Source organism: Rana temporaria, chromosome 1 (assembly GCF_905171775.1).
Source record: "Rana temporaria chromosome 1, aRanTem1.1, whole genome shotgun sequence".
Lineage (NCBI taxonomy): Eukaryota > Metazoa > Chordata > Amphibia > Anura > Ranidae > Rana > Rana temporaria.
Window position 1 is genome coordinate 241,168,979 of NC_053489.1, and position 21,845 is coordinate 241,190,823.

Below are 21,845 nucleotides of genomic sequence, written 5' to 3' on the forward strand. Positions count from 1 at the left end.
TTTTTTCGAATTTGGCGCCAGGTAGAAACAAGTGTGTTTGCTTACCTGTAGAGGCGCCGTGCATCCCAAGCGCACTTTGGGGAAAGATGGCAGCTGGGAGGTCCGCTTTTTCGCGCGCCTAGGGTGGCGCTGTGTGCTGGATCCACTCCTCCTCCACTTCAGCCTGGAGCTCAGTGGCTGCGACGGACGGCGGGTGACGTCAGTTCCGGCGGAGGAGGCGGGTCTGACACACGAGGCCGCGTCTTCCGGTTCCGGACGCGGCCTAGAAAGGTGGACCGCGCACTTGGCTGGTGCGGTCACCGATTCTGCTGTAGGGACAGCGCTTATCAGACCGGAGGCCACCGTTTGCTTTGCGGGAGGATGTCGGAGGCAGAGGCTTCTAAAACCGCTCCTGGAGAAAAGGACACCAGCCAAGCTAAGGTCAGTGGATCCCTCGGGTGGTGCTCCCTGACTCACAAAACCCCTGTTAGCTCCACAGAGGTGTTTTTTCCCTGCCTGGTGGTCGGTGGGGGTGGAGTGGGTCCCTGGTGGTGGTCGGTCCTGGGGATTAGGCACTCCTGGTGTCCCCTGTTATTTTAGCTGGGGGGTTCTGACTAACGCTGCTGCTCTCTGTTTTTTCTTTTTCTCTGGTTTCAGAAATACACCAGCAAATCGCTCCATGGCAGGAAAAAGTGCCCTGTCTGCAGAACCACATTAGGGGAGACTTGGGACAAAACTCTCTGTAGGGGGTGTATGGATACAGTAATGAGAGAGCAGGCAGCAGAACAGGGGGTAGATCTGGCGGCCTCAGTTAAGGAGCTTTCAAGCACCTTTCAATCGTTCAAATCCCTGTTTACTAATTTGCAGTTGCCCCAGAGCACCCCTCCCCCAGTGCAACAGGCGGTTTCACCTGATCCACCGGAAACCCTCACCATTAGTGCGGAGAAACCGGTAGGGTCTGCAGAGGAAGTTGAGGAAGAAGCAGGCAGCGCTCCTTCTGATTCTCAAGAAGAATCGGATGGAGAGGGGATGGACGGGGAGTCCACAAAATCCTCTCGTTACAAGCTATCTCTGGAGGAGGTGGAGGAGCTCTTAGGAGCTATCCACACCACCCTAGGGATTCAGGAGGAAAGGAAAACGCTGTCCCTGCACGATCAAATGTACAGGGGCTTGGGGGAACAAAAAAGAAAAGTGTTCCCAGTCCATGACGTTCTGGTCGACGCCATCAAGAGGGAATGGCAAGACCCAGAAAGGAAACCTTTTTTCTCAAAGGTTTTAAAAAGAAGATTTCCTTTTGAAGAGGGAGAAACTCTAATTTGGAACAAGTCGCCTAAACTTGATGCGGCTTTTTCCCAGGTCTCTAGACATACGGACCTGGCCTTTGAGGATATGGGGGTACTCTCTGATCCTATGGATAAGAGGATGGATTCCCTTTTAAAGAAGACCTGGGATTCTTCTCAGGGTAATCTTAAGCCCGCTATGGCGGCTACAGTGGTAGCCCGCAATTTGGAGTATTGGCTGACTCAAATCAAGGCGCACATCGAGGCGGGTACAGCAAAGGAGACGATTCTTTCCTCTTTCCCCACTATCCTAATGGGGGTGGCTTATTTGGCAGACGCCTCGGCGGAATCTATACATATGTCCGCAAGGTCTGCAGCACTGTGCAACTCTGCTAGAAGAGCCTTATGGCTCAAAACGTGGCAGGGAGACAGTGCTTCCAAAGTCAAACTTTGTGGTATCCCCCTTACAGGGGATTTGCTGTTTGGGCCTGGCTTGGAGGCAGTCCTAGACCGGACTGCCGACAAAAAGAAGGCGTTCCCCGTTAAAAAGAAATTTGGGGAACAATCTAAAAAGAAGTTTCGTTTTCGAGGGAAACAAGAAACACCCAGGTCATCTTTCCAAAAGAGAGGTTGGGGTCAGAGAGGGAAGGGCCGAGGAGGGGCTATTTTTCGCCCTCCTGAACCCCCCAAAAAGACCCAGTGACAACCCAAAAGTGGGAGGAAGATTGGGGGTCTTCCTCCCGCAATGGGAGATGATTTCCTCCAATCAGTACATCTTGGGAATCATCCGAAGGGGTTACAGGCTGGAATTCTCGACCCCTCCCCCCCTCAGACTGTTAGTTACCAATCTTCCAAAGTGCGCGGAAAAATCTTCGGCCCTCCTCTCTTCCCTTCAGGAATTGGAAGAGCAGCAGGTGGTGGTACAAGTACCGACCAAAGAAATAGGCGGGGGCTTTTACTCCCACATCTTTGTGGTCCGCAAGCCCTCGGGGAAGTTCAGGCTTATCCTCAACCTGAAACCCCTAAATGTCTCGATCAGGTACAAGAGATTCCGAATGGATTCGATCTATTCGGTAAAAACTCTTCTCCCGCCAAACTGCTTCATGGCTTCGATAGATTTAAAGGATGCGTACCTGCACATCCCCATAGCGGAGGACCATCAGAGGTTCCTGAGGCTAGCTATAAACACAGGGGAAGAGGTACTGCACCTACAATTCAAAGCCCTTCCCTTCGGCTTGTCATCTTCCCCCCGCATATTCACCAAGGTGATGGCAGAGGTCTTGGCTTTCCTGCGACTCAGGGGAATCCTAATAGTCGCATATCTGGACGACCTACTCTTATTCGCTCCTTCCCCAGAGCAATTGAACCGGGACTTGCAGTCAACCAGAGACATTCTGGAGGACTTAGGTTGGCTCATAAATTCAGAGAAATCCAACCTAATCCCGTCACAGAGGGTGTCCTTCCTGGGATTTGTTTTGGATTCGACAGAACAGAGGGTTTTCCTTCCTCCAGAAAAAGTTCAAAAGGTGGACAAGGCCATGCTGTTTTTGCAGGGCAGCGGCCAGGTCTCTATAAGGAAGGCCATGTCCGCCCTGGGGTTGCTGACCTCCACTCTTCCAGCAGTGCAGTGGGCGGGTCTTCATTTCCGTCCTCTTCAACTTTTTATCTTGAAGGTCTGGGACCACAGTCAGGAGTCACTGGATTCCCTAGTGTCGGTTCCAAGTCAGGTCAAGCGGTCTCTCTGGTGGTGGAGAAGGGGAGCAAACTTATCCCAGGGCCTGGAGTGGGTGCTACCAATTTCCAGAACAGTCACAACCGATGCCAGCAGCACAGGTTGGGGAGCACACCTGGGTTCCCGCTGGGTGCAGGGCACCTGGGAAACAGTGGACGCAGTGAAGTCCTCCAATTGGAGAGAGTTGAGGGCAGTTTCTCTGGCCCTGGTCTCGTTCCAGAAAGAACTTCAGGGTCACCATGTACGAATTCGTACAGACAACTCCTCGGCAGTGGCCTACGTCAACAGACAGGGGGGTACAAGGTGCTGCTCCCTTTGGCTGTTGGCGGAAACCATTCTCAGGTGGGCCGAGATCAATGTCCTGTCCCTGACAGCCTTGCATCTAAAGGGGGATCAAAATCTGTTGGCGGATTTCCTCAGCAGGACAACGCTGAGGGAGGGCGATTGGTCCCTGAATCAGGAGATTTTCAGGGTGATAGTCCAGAGGTGGGGGTTACCATGCGTGGACCTATTTGCCTCCAAACAGAATGCCAAAGTGGACCTCTTCTTTTCTCTAAGCAGGTACGATGGAGCTTTAGGGATAGATGCACTAGCTCAGAAATGGACATTTTCCAGGTGCTATGCTTTCCCCCCTCTGGTTCTAATTCCTGCTGTGTTGAGGAAGTTTCAACAAGAGAACACAACCTTAATTCTAATTGCCCCACATTGGCCCAGGAGACCGTGGTTTTCAATTCTAAAGAACTTGGCTGTAGAACCCCCCTGGCTTCTACCAGTTCGAGACGACCTTCTCACTCAGGGTCCAGTCTGCTGCCCTCATGTGGACAGGTGGAACCTTGCAGCCTGGTTTCTGAGGAGGAACTGCTAAGGGGCAAAGGGTTTTCAGATCGCCTGGTTGCGACTCTCCTAAATTGTAGGAAAAAAGAAACGCAAAACATCTATCGTAAGGTGTGGAGTCGGTTCAACTCCTGGTGCTCAGAAAGCTCCTTTAGTGTTCACAGTTCTGTAGCGGTACTAGAATTCCTTCAGGCTGGGGCGGATAAGGGATTAGCTCTCAGTACCTTAAAGGGACAGGTGTCGGCCCTGAGTGTCTTTTTGGAGAAAAATCTTGCAGCGGATCCCTGGATAGTGAGATTTTTTAAAGCTTTGAGTAGGCAGAGGCCAGTTGGTGTTGCCTCTTTTCCCGTGTGGGATCTCTCCTTAGTTTTGCAGGCCCTTACAGGTGATCCTTTTGAACCATTGGGATCCTGCACCTTGAGGTTGATCACTCTCAAGACGGCTTTTTTAGTAGCAATTACGACGGCACGACGAGTAAGTGAACTCGAGGCCCTCTCAATTAGAACTCCGTTTTTTCAAGTTTTTCCGGATCGTATTGTTTTTAAGACAGATCCGGCCTTTTTGCCAAAGGTGGCCTCAAAATTTCACAGAGGCCAGGAAATTATTCTACCTACATTTTGTTCAAACCCGGTGAGGGAAAAAGAATTTGTTTTTCACAACTTAGATGTAAGGAGGTGCGTCCTTCAATATTTGGAGTGCACCAAACAGTTTAGGAAGTCGGACTCCCTTTTTGTTTTATTTTCAGGGGCCAGAAAGGGTTCTAGAGCCTCCAGACGTACTATAGCAAGTTGGATTAGAGCAGCTATTAGTCAGGCTTATGTGATAGGGGGATTAGAGCCTCCAGTGGGAGTCAGGGCACATTCTACCAGAGCAGTTGCGACTTCGCAAGCGGAATGGGCTGGTGCTTCTCCGGAGCAGATCTGTAGAGCAGCGACTTGGTCAAGTTTTGCTACATTCGTAAAGCACTACAGACTAGACCTGCTGTCAGCACAAGACCAAGCCTTTGGTCGTAAAGTGTTACAGGCAGTAGTCCCACCCTAAGGTAAGGTGCTCGCTTATCCTCTCTAAGGTGCTGTCCTGAAAGACGACCTAGGGAAAAATGGAGTTACTTACCGGTAACGTCCTTTTCCAGGAGTCTTTCAGGACAGCACCGTTACCCACCCAGGGTTTGAAGATTGGAGAACTCATCACATAAGGACGTCAGGTAAGATAAGATATTGTTGTATGACGTTGTCTTGTGTCTCCCCAGTTGGCCGGAGGTACTCTTGAAGAACTGAAGGGCCAGAGGGAGGATGAGGCTTTAAAGTCTGAAGGAAGGCGGTGTTTCCTAGAAGGGGAGGAGCCAGGATCTCTCTAAGGTGCTGTCCTGAAAGACTCCTGGAAAAGGACGTTACCGGTAAGTAACTCCATTTTTTTTACTTGTTGCTATAATAAATAGCTCAATTTTTAAAAAAAAAAAAGAATTATCCTCAGTCTAGGCCGATACGTATTCTACATATTTTTAGTAAAAAAAAACAAAAAAAAAAAAAAAACGCAATAAGCGACTGGTTTGCGCAAAAGTTATAGCGCCTACAAAATAAGGGACAGAATTATTATATATTTTTCTTTTTTACTAGTAATGGCGGCGATCTGCGATTTTTTGTTTTTTGTTTTTTTGTGACTGCGACATTATGGCGGACACATCGGACACTTTTGACAAATTTTTGGCACCATTCACATTTATACTGCAGAAATCAGTGCTATAAGTATGCACTAATTACTGTATAAATGTGACTGGCAGGGAAGGGGTTAACACTAGGGGGGGTGAGGAAGGGGTTAAATGTGTACCCTATATAGTGTTCTAACTGTGGGGGAAGGGGAGTGACTGGGGGAGGTGACCGATCTGTGTCCCTATGTACAAGAGACACAGATCAGTCTCCTCTCTCCCTGACAGGACGCTGTCATTGTGAGAGCCGGCAATGAGAAATGATCTCATATGTTTACATATGAGATCATCTCTCATTGGCCGCACAGATCGCCTAGCAAACGGCCACTCCGATTGGCCGTTCACGGCGATCTGTGATTGGCTGTGTCCAAGGGACACGGCCAGCACAGAAGTTCCCCGCTGCGCGCTCGAGAGCGAGGAAAGGGGCGGCCGTAAAAAGACGGCGCCCCAGAGAAGTAGAACCACCCTGCGGCCGTATATAGTCGTACGGCCGTCGGGAAGTGGTTAAGCGCCTTTCTTAACAAGGCTTTTTATTTTTTACTCTTATTTTTTTTTTTTTTTTCACTATAAGGGGTTCACTGGATACTATATATAGGTATAAGGACACTTATAACAAGGGGATATATAATAAGGAGCTCCTTCAAGAGGGGTGTCTGCTTTCTTTCTCCCCCCCAATTAAAAAAAAATCAATGTGTGTCCAGGGGAAGGGGGATAATATATATTATGATGTAAAGAGGGTAATTTTGTTTGTGTCATGTTTATGTTGTATGTTATATATATATATATATATATATATATATATATATATATATATATATATATATATATATATATATATATATATATATATATATATATATATATATATATATATATATATATATATATATATATATATATATATATATATATATATATATATATATATATATATATATATATATATATATATATATATAAATAAATTTCTGATAATACACTAAAATCATTATTAGAAGATAAAAACACAGCACATTTTACAAAATTCCTACTAAATATAAAAGCGAACCTCTGAGTTAATAAATTAAATGTAATATTTGTAAATTTTTAAATTGCGCCTTTTTTGCAGAATGGTGAAAATCGAACATACACAAAAATGTAAATTTCCAAAAATCTGGAGGTTTTCATTTTTTTACTTGCAGGTCTCAGAGTTTAACCACTTCAATACCAGGCACTGTTGCTCCTTCATGCTTAGGACAATTTTCAGCTTTCAGAGCTGATTTTTTTTTGCTAAACAAACTAAAGGCCAACATTTTTTAAAATTTCTCCTTCACTGACATGCACTGATGTGCAGAACTGACAGGCGGCTGTGATGGGCACTGACAGGTGTTACTGCTGGGCACTGTGGTGGGCACTGTCAAACTTTATTATTTGGGCACTGCTGGCAGCTGTTGGGCACTGATTGGCAGCTGATGGGCACATTTGATGCGGGCTGTGCTGATGATCAATGTGCTGATTATCTGTTCTGTGTTCAAACGATTTTGAAATTTGACATTCTGTTGGGCAACCATGTGTACAGTGTCCTCTGGACTAGACGAAAGGAACCTTCTGGCTTGTTCCAAGCACTCAAAAGACAGCATCTCTGGTGGTATGGAATGTGCAACTTGCAGGTGTGGAAAAGCACCAACAATGCTGAAAGGTTTATCCAGGTTTCAGAGCAACATTTGCTGCCATCCAGACTTATTTTTTAGGGAAGCCTTGTATAATTCAGCAGGAGAAGGCTAACTGTATACTAAATCTATGACAACAGCATGGCTTTGCCTGGATGCTTAACTGGCTTGCCTGCAATACAGACCTTTCACCAATTAAAACAAAGACAACCCAGGACTGTTGAGCAATTAGAATCCTATGTCGGGCAAGAATGGCACAACATTCTTCTACCAAAACTCCAGGAATTGGTCTTCTTAGTTACTAGACATTTTCAGAGTGTTGTTGGGAGGGGATGCTACAGTGTGGTAAACATGTTCCTGTCAACTTTTTTGAGACTTGTTGCTGCCATCAGTTTCAAAGTTTTTTTTTTTATTTTCTCTTAAAACATTTCATGTTTTCCATTTTAAAATCTGGGTTTAAGAGATTTGCAAATCCATTGTATTCTGTTTTCATGTGGCTTTTACAGTGTTCAAACTTTTTTGTTGTATTATTATTATTCAGAACTTGTATCCATGCCAACAGTGTTTGCAGTAATTTACATTCTAAAGGAAGAAGGTAGAGGAACAATATGATTTAGGAAAAAGTTAGGGGGGGCCATGCTCATCAGCTTAAACTCTAAATTGAGTTTTGCTGCTTGCCAAGTTATATTTCTATTATACTTTTTAGAATTTTACTTTAGTGACACTTTTAGTCCCTTTCAGCATTTCCCGGTTTGGTATGGCTGTGTTCATTTTTTTTTTTTTTTTTGCTGTATGAGTCTACATGAAACATTTTATGTATTTATGAAGGGCATGTCAAGATTTTGCTAGGAAATAAATGACATTGTGAATTATTTTAACTTTTTTTTTATTATATATTTTAGGAGTATCTGATTTTGTGGAGAGGCCTCGAAGAAGAGCAGTCTTCCACTGTTGCCTGCCACATCTGTTCTGGATAAAACATGGTGAGATGTTTGTCGCTCGCACACACAACTTTCACTTGAAAACATTTTTCATGTGTAGTGGCCAATTGCTTTTTTTTTTTTCTTAGGATGATGAAAGTCAGAATAGCTTAGAGTGTATTCAAGCCAATCAGATTTTCCCACGTAAGCAGCTGATCCGTGAAGATGAAAACCTTCAGGTGAGGCTTGTATTTTACAGTTTTTTTCCAATAGTCTGTTTTTGCCTAAACCCATGCATATTCTTTTATTTTTTATTTATCCAGGTTCCTTTCCAAGAACTTCATGGAGAGAGCACAGAGTTTGTGGGACGAGCAGAAGATGCAGTAATTTCTTTGTCTAATTATCGTCTCAACATCAAGTATAAAGAGTCTTTTATCAATGTAGGTACTTTGTATGCCATACTGAGCATACAGACAAGAATGTCATAGAGGATTTACCCTTTTAATTATCAAGTCAATGCGCAAATGCATAGTATTAGTATAACTGATTTTTAAAATGATGCTGTCACATTATTAGCCTGACCTAATACAATTTGTAGGCCCTGTACACATAGCCCAAAAAATCGAGCATTGTTCCTGTTGCCCTTCAATGTCTTCTTGATTTTTCTGGGCAGAAGGTAGCACTGCAAGGGTTGCTTTTGTCACAATCTCAGAGTTTAGCTCTAACTTTGTAATTGACGCAGTGGCTTTTGTTTTCCCTTCTCTCCACATACAAAGCAAACCAAAAATACACACTAGTAATGCATGCCTGTACATGCATACATGCACATATGTATAGACATGCATACATGCACTCACAGGGCTCGTCAAAACCTGACAGAAAGTTGGTTTTAAAATACCAGTGAGTTCATTTTATGGCTCAGCGTTCTGTTGACTGCAGGCAATAGGAGGCTGATTGTGAAAACAAAGCTGGATAAGCCCTGATTTCCCCATTGCTTTGGCTTTAAAACCAGACTTTTAGAAAAAAAATGCCTATAGTTTAACATAAGTGTTCGGTTTTTGGAAAAATAATGGCTTTGCTTTTGTTGTTTTCCCTTGCTGGTCATCAGGGCTGACTTTCAGTTTGTTTAAATCAAGCAACTTCTAGGCATTTATAAAGGCCACTAGGGTGTAGTTTTTGCTTGGTGAAAACCAGTTCCCAAAATCCCTAGGTGTGATGTAGCATTTAAGGCAGCTAATGAATATTCAAGTGCGACTATTTAATTACCTTTTTAAGATCATTGTGTATGTTCGTATAGTTTTTGAGATACTAAAACCTGATGCACACTATATACCGATAGTTTTTTCTTTTCATACAACTCAGGGCTGTACTCGCTATGCAAAGTAGGTACAGCGATCTCCCCTGCTCATCTGCTGTGTTCCGACACGGGGACAGCCCCCGCCAGAACACTCTAATCAGGGAGTTGCTTGGCTGCTGGTTTTCCAGCATGCTGTCTGACATACACATGAGCTGAATGTCTGTGTTTTTTTTTTTTTACCGCCAAATGTCTCCTTGACATTCGGCCTGTGTGTACCCGGCTTAAAGCATAGCCATGGAGTAAAAGTAAAGCTGCACGATTAATCGCCAAGAATCGGTATCGCGATTTAGTAATTTTTTTTCGTTGCGATCTTGACAAGTATTTCCATATCTTTTTGTATGCAGAGAATTCTCTCAGCGGTCAAAAGAAAGGAAGAAAACATTCTTTATCGGTGGAACTTTAAGTGTAAACATTGTAACAATATGTCCTTTTACATCAAAGATAGAGATATAATATAATTATAGATATGTGTGTGTATGTATATGTGTGTATATGTATGTGTGTGTGTGTATGTATATATATATATATATATATATATATATATATATATATATATATATATATATATATATATATATATATATATATATATATATATATATTATATAAAAAAATGTAGCGACCCTAGAGAATAAAATGGTGGTTGTTACAATATTTTATGTCACACTGTATTTGCGCACCGGTCTTTCAAATGCAATTGTTTTGAAAAAATGAATTATGAATAAAAAAAAAATAAAATAATAAAATAAAAAATAACCAGTAAAGTTGGTAAAAAAAGAAAATTGTATAATGTGAAAGATTTTATGCCGCAAGAATCGTGAGAATCTTGATCTTTACTCTAATCAAAAAAATTGTGATTGTCATTTTGGCCAGAATCGTAAAAGCTCTGTGTATAGATGGCATTGAGCATTCGCAGCCATTTGATCAATCTGTTGTCCAAGATGCCTGTATATACTCCCTAATGCTAGTGATTTCAGTTTGGAAGGGTGCTACAGTCAGATATTCTGGAATTGGTTGTTCATTTGTCAGATTCGTCTTGTACTTTTGACCTTCTAACAAGATTCGTAGTAAAAATGGTCCTTGGTTTGAATAGGCATATACATCTATGGCTACTCAAATATAATTTTGCTAATAAATCAGTTTAGATTGTTTTAAGTATTTTATCGTCATTACAGGTTCCTTTGCAGCTGATGGAATCAGTTGAGTGCCGGGATCCCTTCCAAGTCCATCTGACCTGCAAGGACTGCAAAGTAATCAGGTAAATGTTGTGTTCTGAATCTGTTTTTTATGGGCACATCATTTTGTTAGAGACACTGTTATCTAATGTCTGTAGGTGGTCCAAACCTGTCTGTGGTTGGAGTCAATGGTCGGGCACGTCGGGAAAACCTTCTGACTATTGCTGTCCCTCCCCCTTTTTTTTTTAATTTTCTGAGATGACCTCAGAATCCTATTGCTGCTTCATCTGCTCCTCATACCTACAAGCTCAACCAAGCTTCCGAATTAGTAAAACACCCTTCAGCACTCCAACAAGATATGAGTGTTATACAGAGTACTATTGTTTTGAAACCTAATACACATTAAAACCTATAGTTAACACTTTTGCAGAAAATTGCATATTTTTCCTTTCTTGCTCTTAGACATGGGGAAATCCTAACTCTACCCATAAACATTAGATGGAGAGAACTGGGTATTGTGAGCACTTTCCTCCAGGAGGATAATTGCATAGTTCTTTGCATTCCCTATTACAAGAACGAGCATATCTGGTCTAATTGTTTTTAGCAAGCAGCTCCCCTCCTTCATTAGAATTACCTATGACTTCTTAAAAAAAAAAACGTCTAGTTGGCTCCCACAGATACAACTTTTTCTTGAATGTTCCCACTTTTTCAGCCAAATTGGGATTACACCTGTTTTAGATTTTACAGGTCCCCAGTCGATGTTTAACATTTTCAGCTTACTATTTTCAAGTGTTCTATTCTGGACCCTCGAGCAAGACCAAAATCCTATGTACTTCTTTGTTTGAGGGTGCTCGGTAGCTGCGTTTGCCAGAACAGACCGTTAATTATGGCAGAGGTTTTATTATAAATTTGTAACTGGTTTTGGACACGGTCTGCTCTATCAAATTATTAAGGATGGTCATCTTGCATTGTGTTGGCGAGGACCAACTTAAAGTGGTACTAAAGGTTCAGTTTCTTTGTCATTAAAAAAAAAAAACATGTCCTACTTTCCTCCACTGTGCAGTTCGTTTTGCACAGAGTGGCTCCGAACATCCTCTTCTGGGGCGGCTCTCTCAGCTCCTCCCCGAGGGGGTTACCTTGCGAGCGCGCTCCTGTGTCATACACTCGGCATACATAGCCGCGGAGTGTATGACACGGCCCCACCCCCCCGCACCATTGGATTTGATTGACAGAAACGGGAGCCAATGGCTGTGCTGCTATCAATCTATCCAATGAAGAGCCGACTGTGTGTGTGTTTATATGTATATGGGAACACATAGCAAATTTATAGTGGGGGTTTCTCAAATTTGACTGCAGAAGTGGAAATCTGCTTTAAAACAATGTAGACATTAAATGATAGCCTTCCAAAATTGTTGGATCTGAAAGTGATGTAATGTAACCCCTGGTGGAGGACTGTCAAAGGGGGTTTGGGGCTGTCCATGACCTCCCCTTCTCTTTTTTTTTTTTCTCGGTTAAGCAAATTAACTTTGTCACCACCCAACAATAGCTTGCTGACTGGACAGTCCTTCTATTGCAACCATATTTAGGTTAGGAATGTGATAGTATTAAATACTGCAGAGCCTGATTGTTTCATAGTGCTGTGACCCTTTCCTTTCAGTTGTGAGTGCTGTACCTCAAGTGACTACAGGAGACTCCTATCAAGATAGATTCCAAAAGTGATTGTCAAGGCTGAAGATATTTTACTTTTCATGCATTCTATGCATGATTGTTAAAAATCTTCTGTGTGCTACTCCCCCCACAGCACCGCCTAATAGTCACCTGATCTCCCTCTTGATTCAGCGATGTGCATGAGAGTCTCGGCTGTTTTGGGACTCCCTCTCCTCATTGGCTGAAACCTCTGCCATTGGCTCCCACTGCTGTCCATCAGGCAGTAAGCCAATGAAAAGGGGGAGCCACGGCTCATTCTCAATGCATAGAACAGTGCCCTCATAGCAAGCTGCTTCCTATTGGGGGTACTGGTCAAGGGAGAGGAGCCAGAAGCGTAATCAGGGGACCCGAGAAGAGGATCAGGGCCGCTCTGTGCAAAACAATTACACAAAACAGGTAAAGAGAAAATGTGTTTTGTTTTTTTAGTCGAACCTACCTTACCAGTTGTAAACTCGCAGATTTTTAAATTTTATTTTTTAAAACCTAAAAGGCATAATGAGCTAGTATGTACCACATACTAGCTCATTATGAAATGCTTACCTTTTAGAATGAGGCGTCGGCAGGTGATCGCGGTCCATGATGAGGGACCTGACATTTTCTCTTGCGTGTCTTCTGGGTATTCCGGCTCCGGCGCTGTGAGTGGCCGGAGGCGCGACGACTTTCCGGCAAGGTCCAGCAGCGTCTGCCAGGCATTCAGAGCGCATACTGATATCAGCGGCTGCATGCAAAGGGAATATCTCCTAAACCATACAGGTTTAGGAGATATTCTTTTTACCTACAGGTAAGCCTTATTATAGGCTTACCTGTAGGAAAAAGTAAAAAAAAACTGCTTTAATACAATATAACTTTAAAGTTTATGAAAAATATATGTTTTTATTTTATACCTTTGCAAAAATTGTGTGGTGTTTTTTTTTTTTTTTTTGTAAGAAACCAATTTTAAAGCAAACGTTTCCAATTGGAAATGAAGTCTACCACTGCTGATCTTCTAAAAATGCTAGTTGTTTTGCTGTTGTGCGGACCCTTTACATTTTATACTCTGAATCACTTGGGCGAAGCAAGTGTGCAATATCTGGAAAGTTAATGTGATTCTAAAGCCAAAATGTGTATTTAAACATTTTTTTTTTTTATACACTTGCCTGCTCTGTGCATTGGTTTTGTACAGAGAACCCTGATTCTCAGTTTCTCTGGTCCCTCCACCCGCCTGCTGTGGGGGCATTCGAGTGTGCTTCCTCCCGAGCCAGCTCTGTGTGTCCATTGACACACAGAGCATGGCTCGGCCCCACCCCCTGCTTTCTTCTCACTGGCTGTGATTGACAACAGCAGGAACCAATAGCGGTTTCTGTCCAGTGATTAGAAAGAGCTGCTCCTCTCGTGCACATCGCTGGATCGAGATGAGGCTCAGGTAAGTATTTAGGGAGGACTGGGGATGTGGGGGGGGATGGGACTGCATACAGAAGGTTTTTTAACCTCAATGCATATAATGCATTAAGGTAAAGAAAAAAACCTTCTGCCTTTTTAATAACCATTTTAAATTCTGAAGTTTTTACCTGCATATTTTGTCCTGGTTTGGTGAATTGAAGCACAGATGCAAAAGAACGTGACAACCAGGCATCTTGCATTTTTAGAATGAGAAGTTAACAGTGGTATCCTCTGTTGCCTTCAGGAAGGTTTCATGTACAAATGTTACTCGGCATATATTTGTAGTGCACTAACCCTTTGAAAGATGACAAGTCAGGTATTATTTGTTTCCAGGTGTCAGTTCTCCAACTTTGAGCAGGTCCAAGAATGGCAAAAGCGTCTCAATGCAGCCTTACGTCCTCCAAGTCGCATAGAGGATCTGTTCTCCTTTGCTTATCATGCCTGGTGCATGGAGGTTTATGCTAGTGAGAAAGAACAGCATGGAGACTTGTGTCGCCCAGGTGTGTTTATTAATTCTCGAATATCCACTACCCTTGAGTTCTTAATACCATCATTATGTCGGTAACCGACACCAGCCCATTTATTTGTGGTGCAGTCGATACAGTTTGACATGGTAAGGGGATGTTTTATAACCTGTTGATTTAAAGCCCGTTTGCATAACAAATAAAGAATGTTTGTGTGTGCTTTTTATTTTTTGTGTTTTTTTTTTTTTTGTGTGTGCTTGGAATTGTAAAGGCTTTTATGTGCACAGTACTTCAATCTGCAATTCTGCTGTGGAAGCTTTATCATTGTTGATTGGAACACTGTGCACGGGGTGTGTCGGACCTCTAGAGACCTAAATGGCTGGCCAAATAAATGGCTGTGTGAACGGAGGTCTGGCTCTCCACTGATGCTTTCTCGTGGGCAGCTTTTACAGTTCTCGGCAAACACACATGGTTAAAAAGTAATAACATTATGCTTTTAAAGACAACTGTAGTTGAGCATGATTTTACATCTACACAAACCACATCATTTATAACCCTAAGGTACTGTGCAGAAAAACTATAACCCTTTTTGTGTGTGAACAGCTGGAAAAATTACCCATAAGGTCCTTAGTATGGGCATAGCCATAGCATGCCACTCCATAGTGAACTATAGAATTTTTTTTTTTTTTTTTTTTTTTTATAGCTGCGTGCAGATTTTTAGTGTTGTGTATTTTTTGTGCGGGTCTTTATTCTGACTTATGCATACTGTCAGTTATGAGTTATAAAAACTGCTATGAAGCATTGAAAATCTTATGCCTCTGTACATATGAGCCATTAAGGGAAGCACTTGTTGCTTTTTGTACACGTTTTGTTCAATAAAGCGGTTGCTTTTTTCTACTCTGCCTCAGAATAAAGATGTTCTGAAAAGTTGAGCCTCGTTAAAATGGTGGTCCTGGGAAGGCAGCTACCCAACAGAAAATGTTGCTGCTCATGAGTTTATTTGTTTTCATTGTATATGAAGACTTGGTGCATTTTGGTAAAACTTTGGTTTGGTACAACTTTTTATGTGTCCAAATCTTAAAAGGATAAGTGCACTTTTAACTCGACACCCTTGGCGTCCCTGCCCATGGTTGATGCAGTGTGTTCTCCTTCAGTGTTCCCAGTAGTCTTAAAAACCTTGTACATCCTCTGGGCTCAATCTTAGAGTAATGGTCATGTCTAACTTTAGCTCCACACATAAATCATGTAAAGCCCTTATTCTCCTTTACCAGGCAAAAGGTGCCTTTGCAGGATTTCTAAGGCTGCTGGGAGTGCCAAAAGGATAGGCTAGCAACAAGCATGATGTTAAAAGCAAAGCAATGTATATTATTGGGCTGTTTCTCCAATCATTCACAGTTGTAACAAGCATTTCAAGGTAGATGTTGGTGTTCATCATTTTAAATATTGCTGTTGGCATCAATCTAAAATGACGGCTCATTTATCTTGCCAAAAAAAAATCCAGATCTCTCCCTGCACTTCTATGGCCAACCAAACGCTGCGCCAACCCTGAGAAGGTCAGGCAGTGTCAATATCTTCTGCGTGCCTGAAATATATGGATTTTGTTGACCTTTTGCTGTGGAGTGCTAGATGGGGTATCTGACATTTAAAGGTGCAGTTGTCTTTTTAAAAGCATATTAAAAATAAAAATGGCAGAACTTGGATAAAACCTTATTTTTATTTTTTTTGCCATCTGTGTCTCATTGGGGAGATTTGATTTCCCTTCACTTCTTCCCCCATAGCTAAAACAGGAAGTGAGAGGAAATCCCTAACTTAAGAGAGGCTTGGGGTCACCAGAACTAGCATCCTCATTGGAAAGTTTCCCCTCTATTACTATTTTGTGACAACACCAATTATTGGATTTTTTTTTCTTTACTTTCAATGACAATGGTAAACAGGGCAAACAGAGTGAATCTCCCTAAGGCTGGGTTTACACTACGATTTTCCCGTCCGTCAGCCGCATACGATTTCAGTATTGAAAACGTACGGGCCCGGACGGGAAAACGTATAGATGGACAATGCATTGAAAATCGTATGCACTCAGATGCATCCGGGTGCGTACGATTTGCTGGCAAAACGTTTTTTAAACGTACGCAAAACCGTGTTCAACCACGGTTTTGCGGCCGTTTTTGAAACAGTATGGCAAACGCATACGTTTTTTTTTTTAACATTAATGTCAATGGAAAACGCACATATGTGCGGTTCCATACGTTTACGTCCGTTTCAGCCGCATACGTTTTTTCATATAAATCGTATGCGGCTGACGGACGGGGAAAATCGTAGTGTGAACCCAGCCTAACACGCAGAGGTAGCAATAAAAACCTGATCTGTATTCTAATTAATCTACACTTTGTCCAAAACTAATAGTTTTGCCTTTGGTAATACTTTTAATTTATTTCACCTTATCGGTCCTTTTAGATGTGGTGGCTCCAATAGCTTTTTCTTTTTTTCGAGCTTTCTCATTTTTCTTTTTGTCTGCTAATCCTTTAAAACACATTCTATGCTGTCTTGGGATGGCTATGCTCACTCACTGTACTTTATGAAGGGAGCCGTGGTTGTCACCCTAAGCTGCTCTCTTGATCTAAACTACAAACCAATCTTCCTCTCGCTACGTTAACTGGAGGAGTTTGTCGTTTACAGAAGATGGCTTAGAGGATTACATTATTTTTAATTTGAGCTCAGCTCATAGAAAGTTATAACGACACCGAATTTTCTGGTAAGATTAACAGGTTTTCTGAATTTGCTGAAAATGTCCTGAGAAATGAAAATGAATGCAGCCGTCACATCTAAAGGCTGCAATATGACATTTTGTTTCGGATTAGATCATCTAAGGCTGGTTCAAATCTTGATAGCGTGCCCTAAAAAAAGGACATCATACACGTGTAAAATTGCCAGGGAGAAATTAGTTGTATTTGGGAGGAATACTGGGTGGGAGGATAGGAACTACAATGGTTTTTTTTTTTTTTTTTTTTTTTTTTAGTAATGAAAATGGACCTTTTGAATGTTCAGCATTTGGATTGTTTCAGTTGTTTTGGTCTCTATAGTGGAAAGAGATATAGATAATATATATATATTTTTTTGTAATTTTATTATTGCAGGTGACCATGTAATCTCACGCTTTAAGAATGAAGTGGAACGGATGGGCTTTGACATGGATAATGCTTGGAGAATTTCAAATATCAATGAGAAATTCAGGTACATAAATCCACCTGGATATTTTTTTATTATTAATATATATACTTTAAAGCGGGAACATTTTGATAAAAAAATAATGCTCCTTATCAAACACACATTCCACATTATGTGGTGTATAATGTAGCGCTCCAACGATACAATGAATAACCAAATAATTGTATCCAAAAATAACATAGTGATCACTCACTATATACAAACAATATATGTACAATACATAGTGATCTCTCACTGTGACAAAACTAATAAATATATTATAAAACAAGAAAAGTCCATAAAGGAATGTGATAAAATGAATTAAATAGTCCACCACATGTCACACGGATGTCTGGAAAGCAGACTATGAAGTAATTTGTGAAGCGATCGTGACTTCTTATGTAAAACGTGATGACCCGCCACCAGTAAAATTGCAGGCTTACCAGAACAAGTGGACTCAAAGAAATTTTAAATCTGAGTCAAACGGGCATGAATACTGATATTAATTATCCTTGTAGAGAATGGATCGAAGCACCCGATCGGAGGCAGGTTCAACACAATAGGAGGTGAGCAGTGATGACACTTGCACAGACTTGCCTACTTCAGTCTGGGGAAAAGTAAGTGGCCTGGAAGGGAGTGGATCTCCTGACCACACTCATTGGATACAATTATTTGGTTATTCATTGTATCGTTAGAGCGCTACACTTATACACCACATATCTTTTTGCTTTTTTTCAATTGGCCGTGTTAGCAGCTATACTTTTTATTGGCAGCGCAGTGCAGCGCCATGCCACATTAATAATTATGCTACTAAAATAAGTGTGTGCTGTAAATTGCTTCCCAGCATTGTTCCTCTTTCTTCTTGCTGGAGGCTGCCATTTTGCTGAATCTCAGAGCCCCTGAACAGCTGTAAATCATGAAGCGGAACTAATACCCATTGATTTAACAGTTACAAAAAAGTTGCATTCCTGGAATGCTGTTAACTGTCACATTTGCTTGTGTCCTCAAACTATCAAATGTCTGGTGTCGCAACTGATCACGTGTAGCACCATGGCAGTTGCAGATCAAACAGAAGCACCTTTTTTGGCTGTAAAGGATAGGATGATTTAATTCCGCGTTGAGGCTGTCAGCAGAACGGCCTATTTGGCACAGTGCCTAAAAGCAACTGAGCATGTGCAGACCAGGGTGTATATTACTGGAATTTACAGTATAGACACTTATTACTAATGCTTTACATGGCTATACCTGCAAAAGGGGCCGCCTGAAGTGATCTCTAGAAGGGCTTTATTTTATGTTCCACTTTAACTAGCAAAATTGTTAAAGCAATTATTGATATTTTGAACTCCCATGTAGGACTTTGTACATTCCACGGTACAATCATAGACTGCATATGCTTTGTTTGCCTTTCTCTTTGTCGAGAGAGGCATGCACAACTATAAAATGGGCCACAACAATTTGGACAAAGTATGTGGGGTAAAAAAATTGCGTAGCCATTGGAAAAACATGCTGCAACTCAGTTTAGCGTCTTGGCAATCTTCTTATAGCCATCTTTATGTAGAGCAACACATTTTTTACCCAGGCAGAATGTATCACTTGGGCATTTCTTTGAGAATATAAATGATAAAACAAAAACATTTTTCACTCATGGTTAGTGTTTGGCTGAAGCCATTTATTATCAACTGTGTTTACTCTTTTTAAATCTGTAATGGCAACAGAAACTACCCAAATGACCCTGATCAAAAGTTTACCCAATTCTTAATACCGTATATTGTCCCTTTTAAATAATAAATGACAGCTTGAAGTCTTTTGTGGTAGAGGCTCTTTATGTTCTCAGATGGTAAAGCTGCACATTCCTCTTGGCAAAAGCCTCCAGTTCCTGTAAATTCTTGGGCTGTCTTGTATGAACTGCACAATTGAGATCTCCCCAGAGTGGCTCAATGATATTGAGTTCAGGAGACTGAGATGGCCACTCCAGAACCTTCACTTTATTTTGCTGTAGCCAATGACAGGTTGACTTGGCCTTGTGCTTTGGATCATTGTCATGTTGGAATGTCCGTGTATGTCCCATGTGCAGCTTCCTGGCTGATGAATGCAAATGTTCCTCCAGTATTTTTTGATAACATACTGCATTCATCTTGCCAACAATTTTGACCAAATTTCCTGTGCCTTTGTAGCTCACACATCCCCAAAATATCAGCGACCCACCTCCGTACCTTTTCATCATAGTCCTTGTTGACCCCTCTCCAAATATCACATTTATGATTGTGGCCAAAAAAAAAAAATGTTGGTCTTGTCACTCCAAATAACTTTGTGCCAGAAGGTTTGAGGCTTGTCTCTGTGCTGTTTGGTGTATTGTAAGTGGGATACTTTGTGGCATTTGCGTAGTAATGGCTTTCTTCTGGCGACTCGACCATGCAGCCCATCTTTCGTCTAGGCTAGGGCCTCCTTATTGTGCAACTTGAAACAGCCACACCACATGTTTTCAGAGAGCCCTGTATTTCACCTGAAGTTAATTGTGGTATTTTCTTTGCATCATAAATTTTGTTTTTGGCAGTTGTGGCTTAAATGTTAGTCTACCTGACCTTGGTTTGGTTTCAACAGAACCCCTAATTTTCCACTTCTTGAAATAGAGTGTGAACACTGCTGATTGGCATTCTCAATTCTTTGGAAATCTTTTTATATCCCTTTCCTGTTTTATACAGTTAAACTACCTTTTTTTCCTGCAGATCCTTTGACAATTCTTTTGCTTTCCCCATGACTCTGAATCCAGAAAGTCAGTGCAGCACTGGAGCAGTAGTGTCTTCCTTGGTGAATGCTAGAAAAGCTATCAAAGTCTGGAAGACTTATATTGCCTCTCTCTTACTCGCACACATATTCACGCCTACGGGCTGAAACGTAAAGCTCCTCCTGAGAGGGAGTAGGAACCTCCTACCTCCTAGGCTTTTCGCCATCGGGTATCTGTGGATCAGATTTGTAAGGCTGCTACCTGGTCTATAGTGCACATCTTCACAAAATTTTATCAAGTGGGTGTTTCGGCCGCAATGTACTGCAGGCTGCCATGTAAAGTTCTGGTTTATTTTTTAATAACAAACTTGTTATACTTTCCTGCTTTGTGCAACGGTTTTGCACAGAGCAGCCCATCCTCCTCTTCTGTGGTCTCCCACAGGTGCTCTTGGCTCCTTCTCATAGTGCAGCTAGAGTAACCCTCTTTCTTTTTTTTTTTTTTTTTCACTTCAGACTCTACCTCATAGAGTGCGATTGTATGCTCATGTTCTCCGTGCCAGCCCATTGCATCTCTATTTTGGTTTTGCATCATTAGTGTCGCTTATCTTTATATGGGTTTTTTTCTTTATTAATTCATTTTATTTCCTTATTGTTCTGGTTTCACTTTTCTTTTTTTTTTTTTTTTTTTTTTTTTCCCTCTTCTTTCTCTTTTTTTTTTTGTATATTATACATATGCTATTATATCATCCACGTATACATATAAACCCATATAAACCCATATGTACCTCCGTTTGCATAGAGCAAATAAAAATACAGAGAGAGAAAAAAAAACAGAAAAAAAAAAACAGAAAGTTGACCATTTCTAATTTTTACCCCCCCCTCCCCTGTCTCACCTTAGATATTTTCTTCAGACCCATAGATTTTTCTGATATTCTTCTAGGGGAGCATTTAAAATTCTTCCCTTAGCTTTTCTGCATAACTCCAAGTTTTCTTGAAGATCCTCCAGTTATCCCATTTTGTGCTTAATAAAATATTATTTCCCTCTAAACCCTCTTTCAGTTCTTCCATTTTGTATGTTTCTTCGACCGCGTCGATCCATTCCCAAATCAAAGGGGGGTCTGGATCTTGCCACCTTCTAGGGATTAATCTCTTGGCGGCGTTCAGGAGGTGCGGTATCAGTGATTCCCTGTACCTTTTTATGCCTTCTTCTCCCCCGTGAAATAGGACAACCCATGGGTCCATCTTTATCTTTTCCTTTGTGATCTCCTCCACGCAACCCAGTATTTTTTCCCAGTACTCTTTTATCTTAGGGCATCCCCACCAAAGGTGTGCCATATTTCCAAGTGTACTACAACCCCTCCAGCAGTCCCCTGTCTGCCCCTCTTTAAATTGTTTTAATTTATCTGGTGTCATATACCAACCGGCTATGCATTTAAAACACATTTCAGCCGTGCGGCTGTCCACCGCGGAGGAGTGGGTCAGAGCCAACATTCTCTCTATTGTGTTCCTATCCCGCTGTGTGCCCAATTCCCTTTCCCATTTTTCAATGAATGGGGGTATACCCGGCTCCCCCATCTTCAGTAGGATCCTATAAAGTTTTGAAACAGTACCTTTAGGTCTTTCCGTGGTACAGATTTTTTCCAGATCTGACAACTGGTCTCCTGACCTCAGAGGGTGGGGGGAGACCTTGGATAAA

General features: G+C 41.8%; 1 protein-coding gene across 5 annotated transcripts in view; it reads left to right on the forward strand.

The window, feature by feature from the left end:
* MTMR3 (myotubularin related protein 3) overlaps positions 1–21,845 on the forward strand; it is a 131,515-nt gene that overhangs the window by 61,157 nt on the left and 48,513 nt on the right. For 3 of the 5 annotated variants that reach the window (XM_040351974.1, XM_040351963.1, XM_040351969.1), the window contains exons 3-8: positions 8,082–8,162; positions 8,249–8,338; positions 8,423–8,539; positions 10,632–10,714; positions 14,091–14,257; positions 17,356–17,452. In XM_040351974.1, coding sequence (XP_040207908.1) covers positions 8,160–8,162; positions 8,249–8,338; positions 8,423–8,539; positions 10,632–10,714; positions 14,091–14,257; positions 17,356–17,452 — 557 coding nt within the window. In that variant the 5' untranslated portion in view covers positions 8,082–8,159. The other 2 variants (XM_040351983.1, XM_040351978.1) reach the window with 2 other exon arrangements.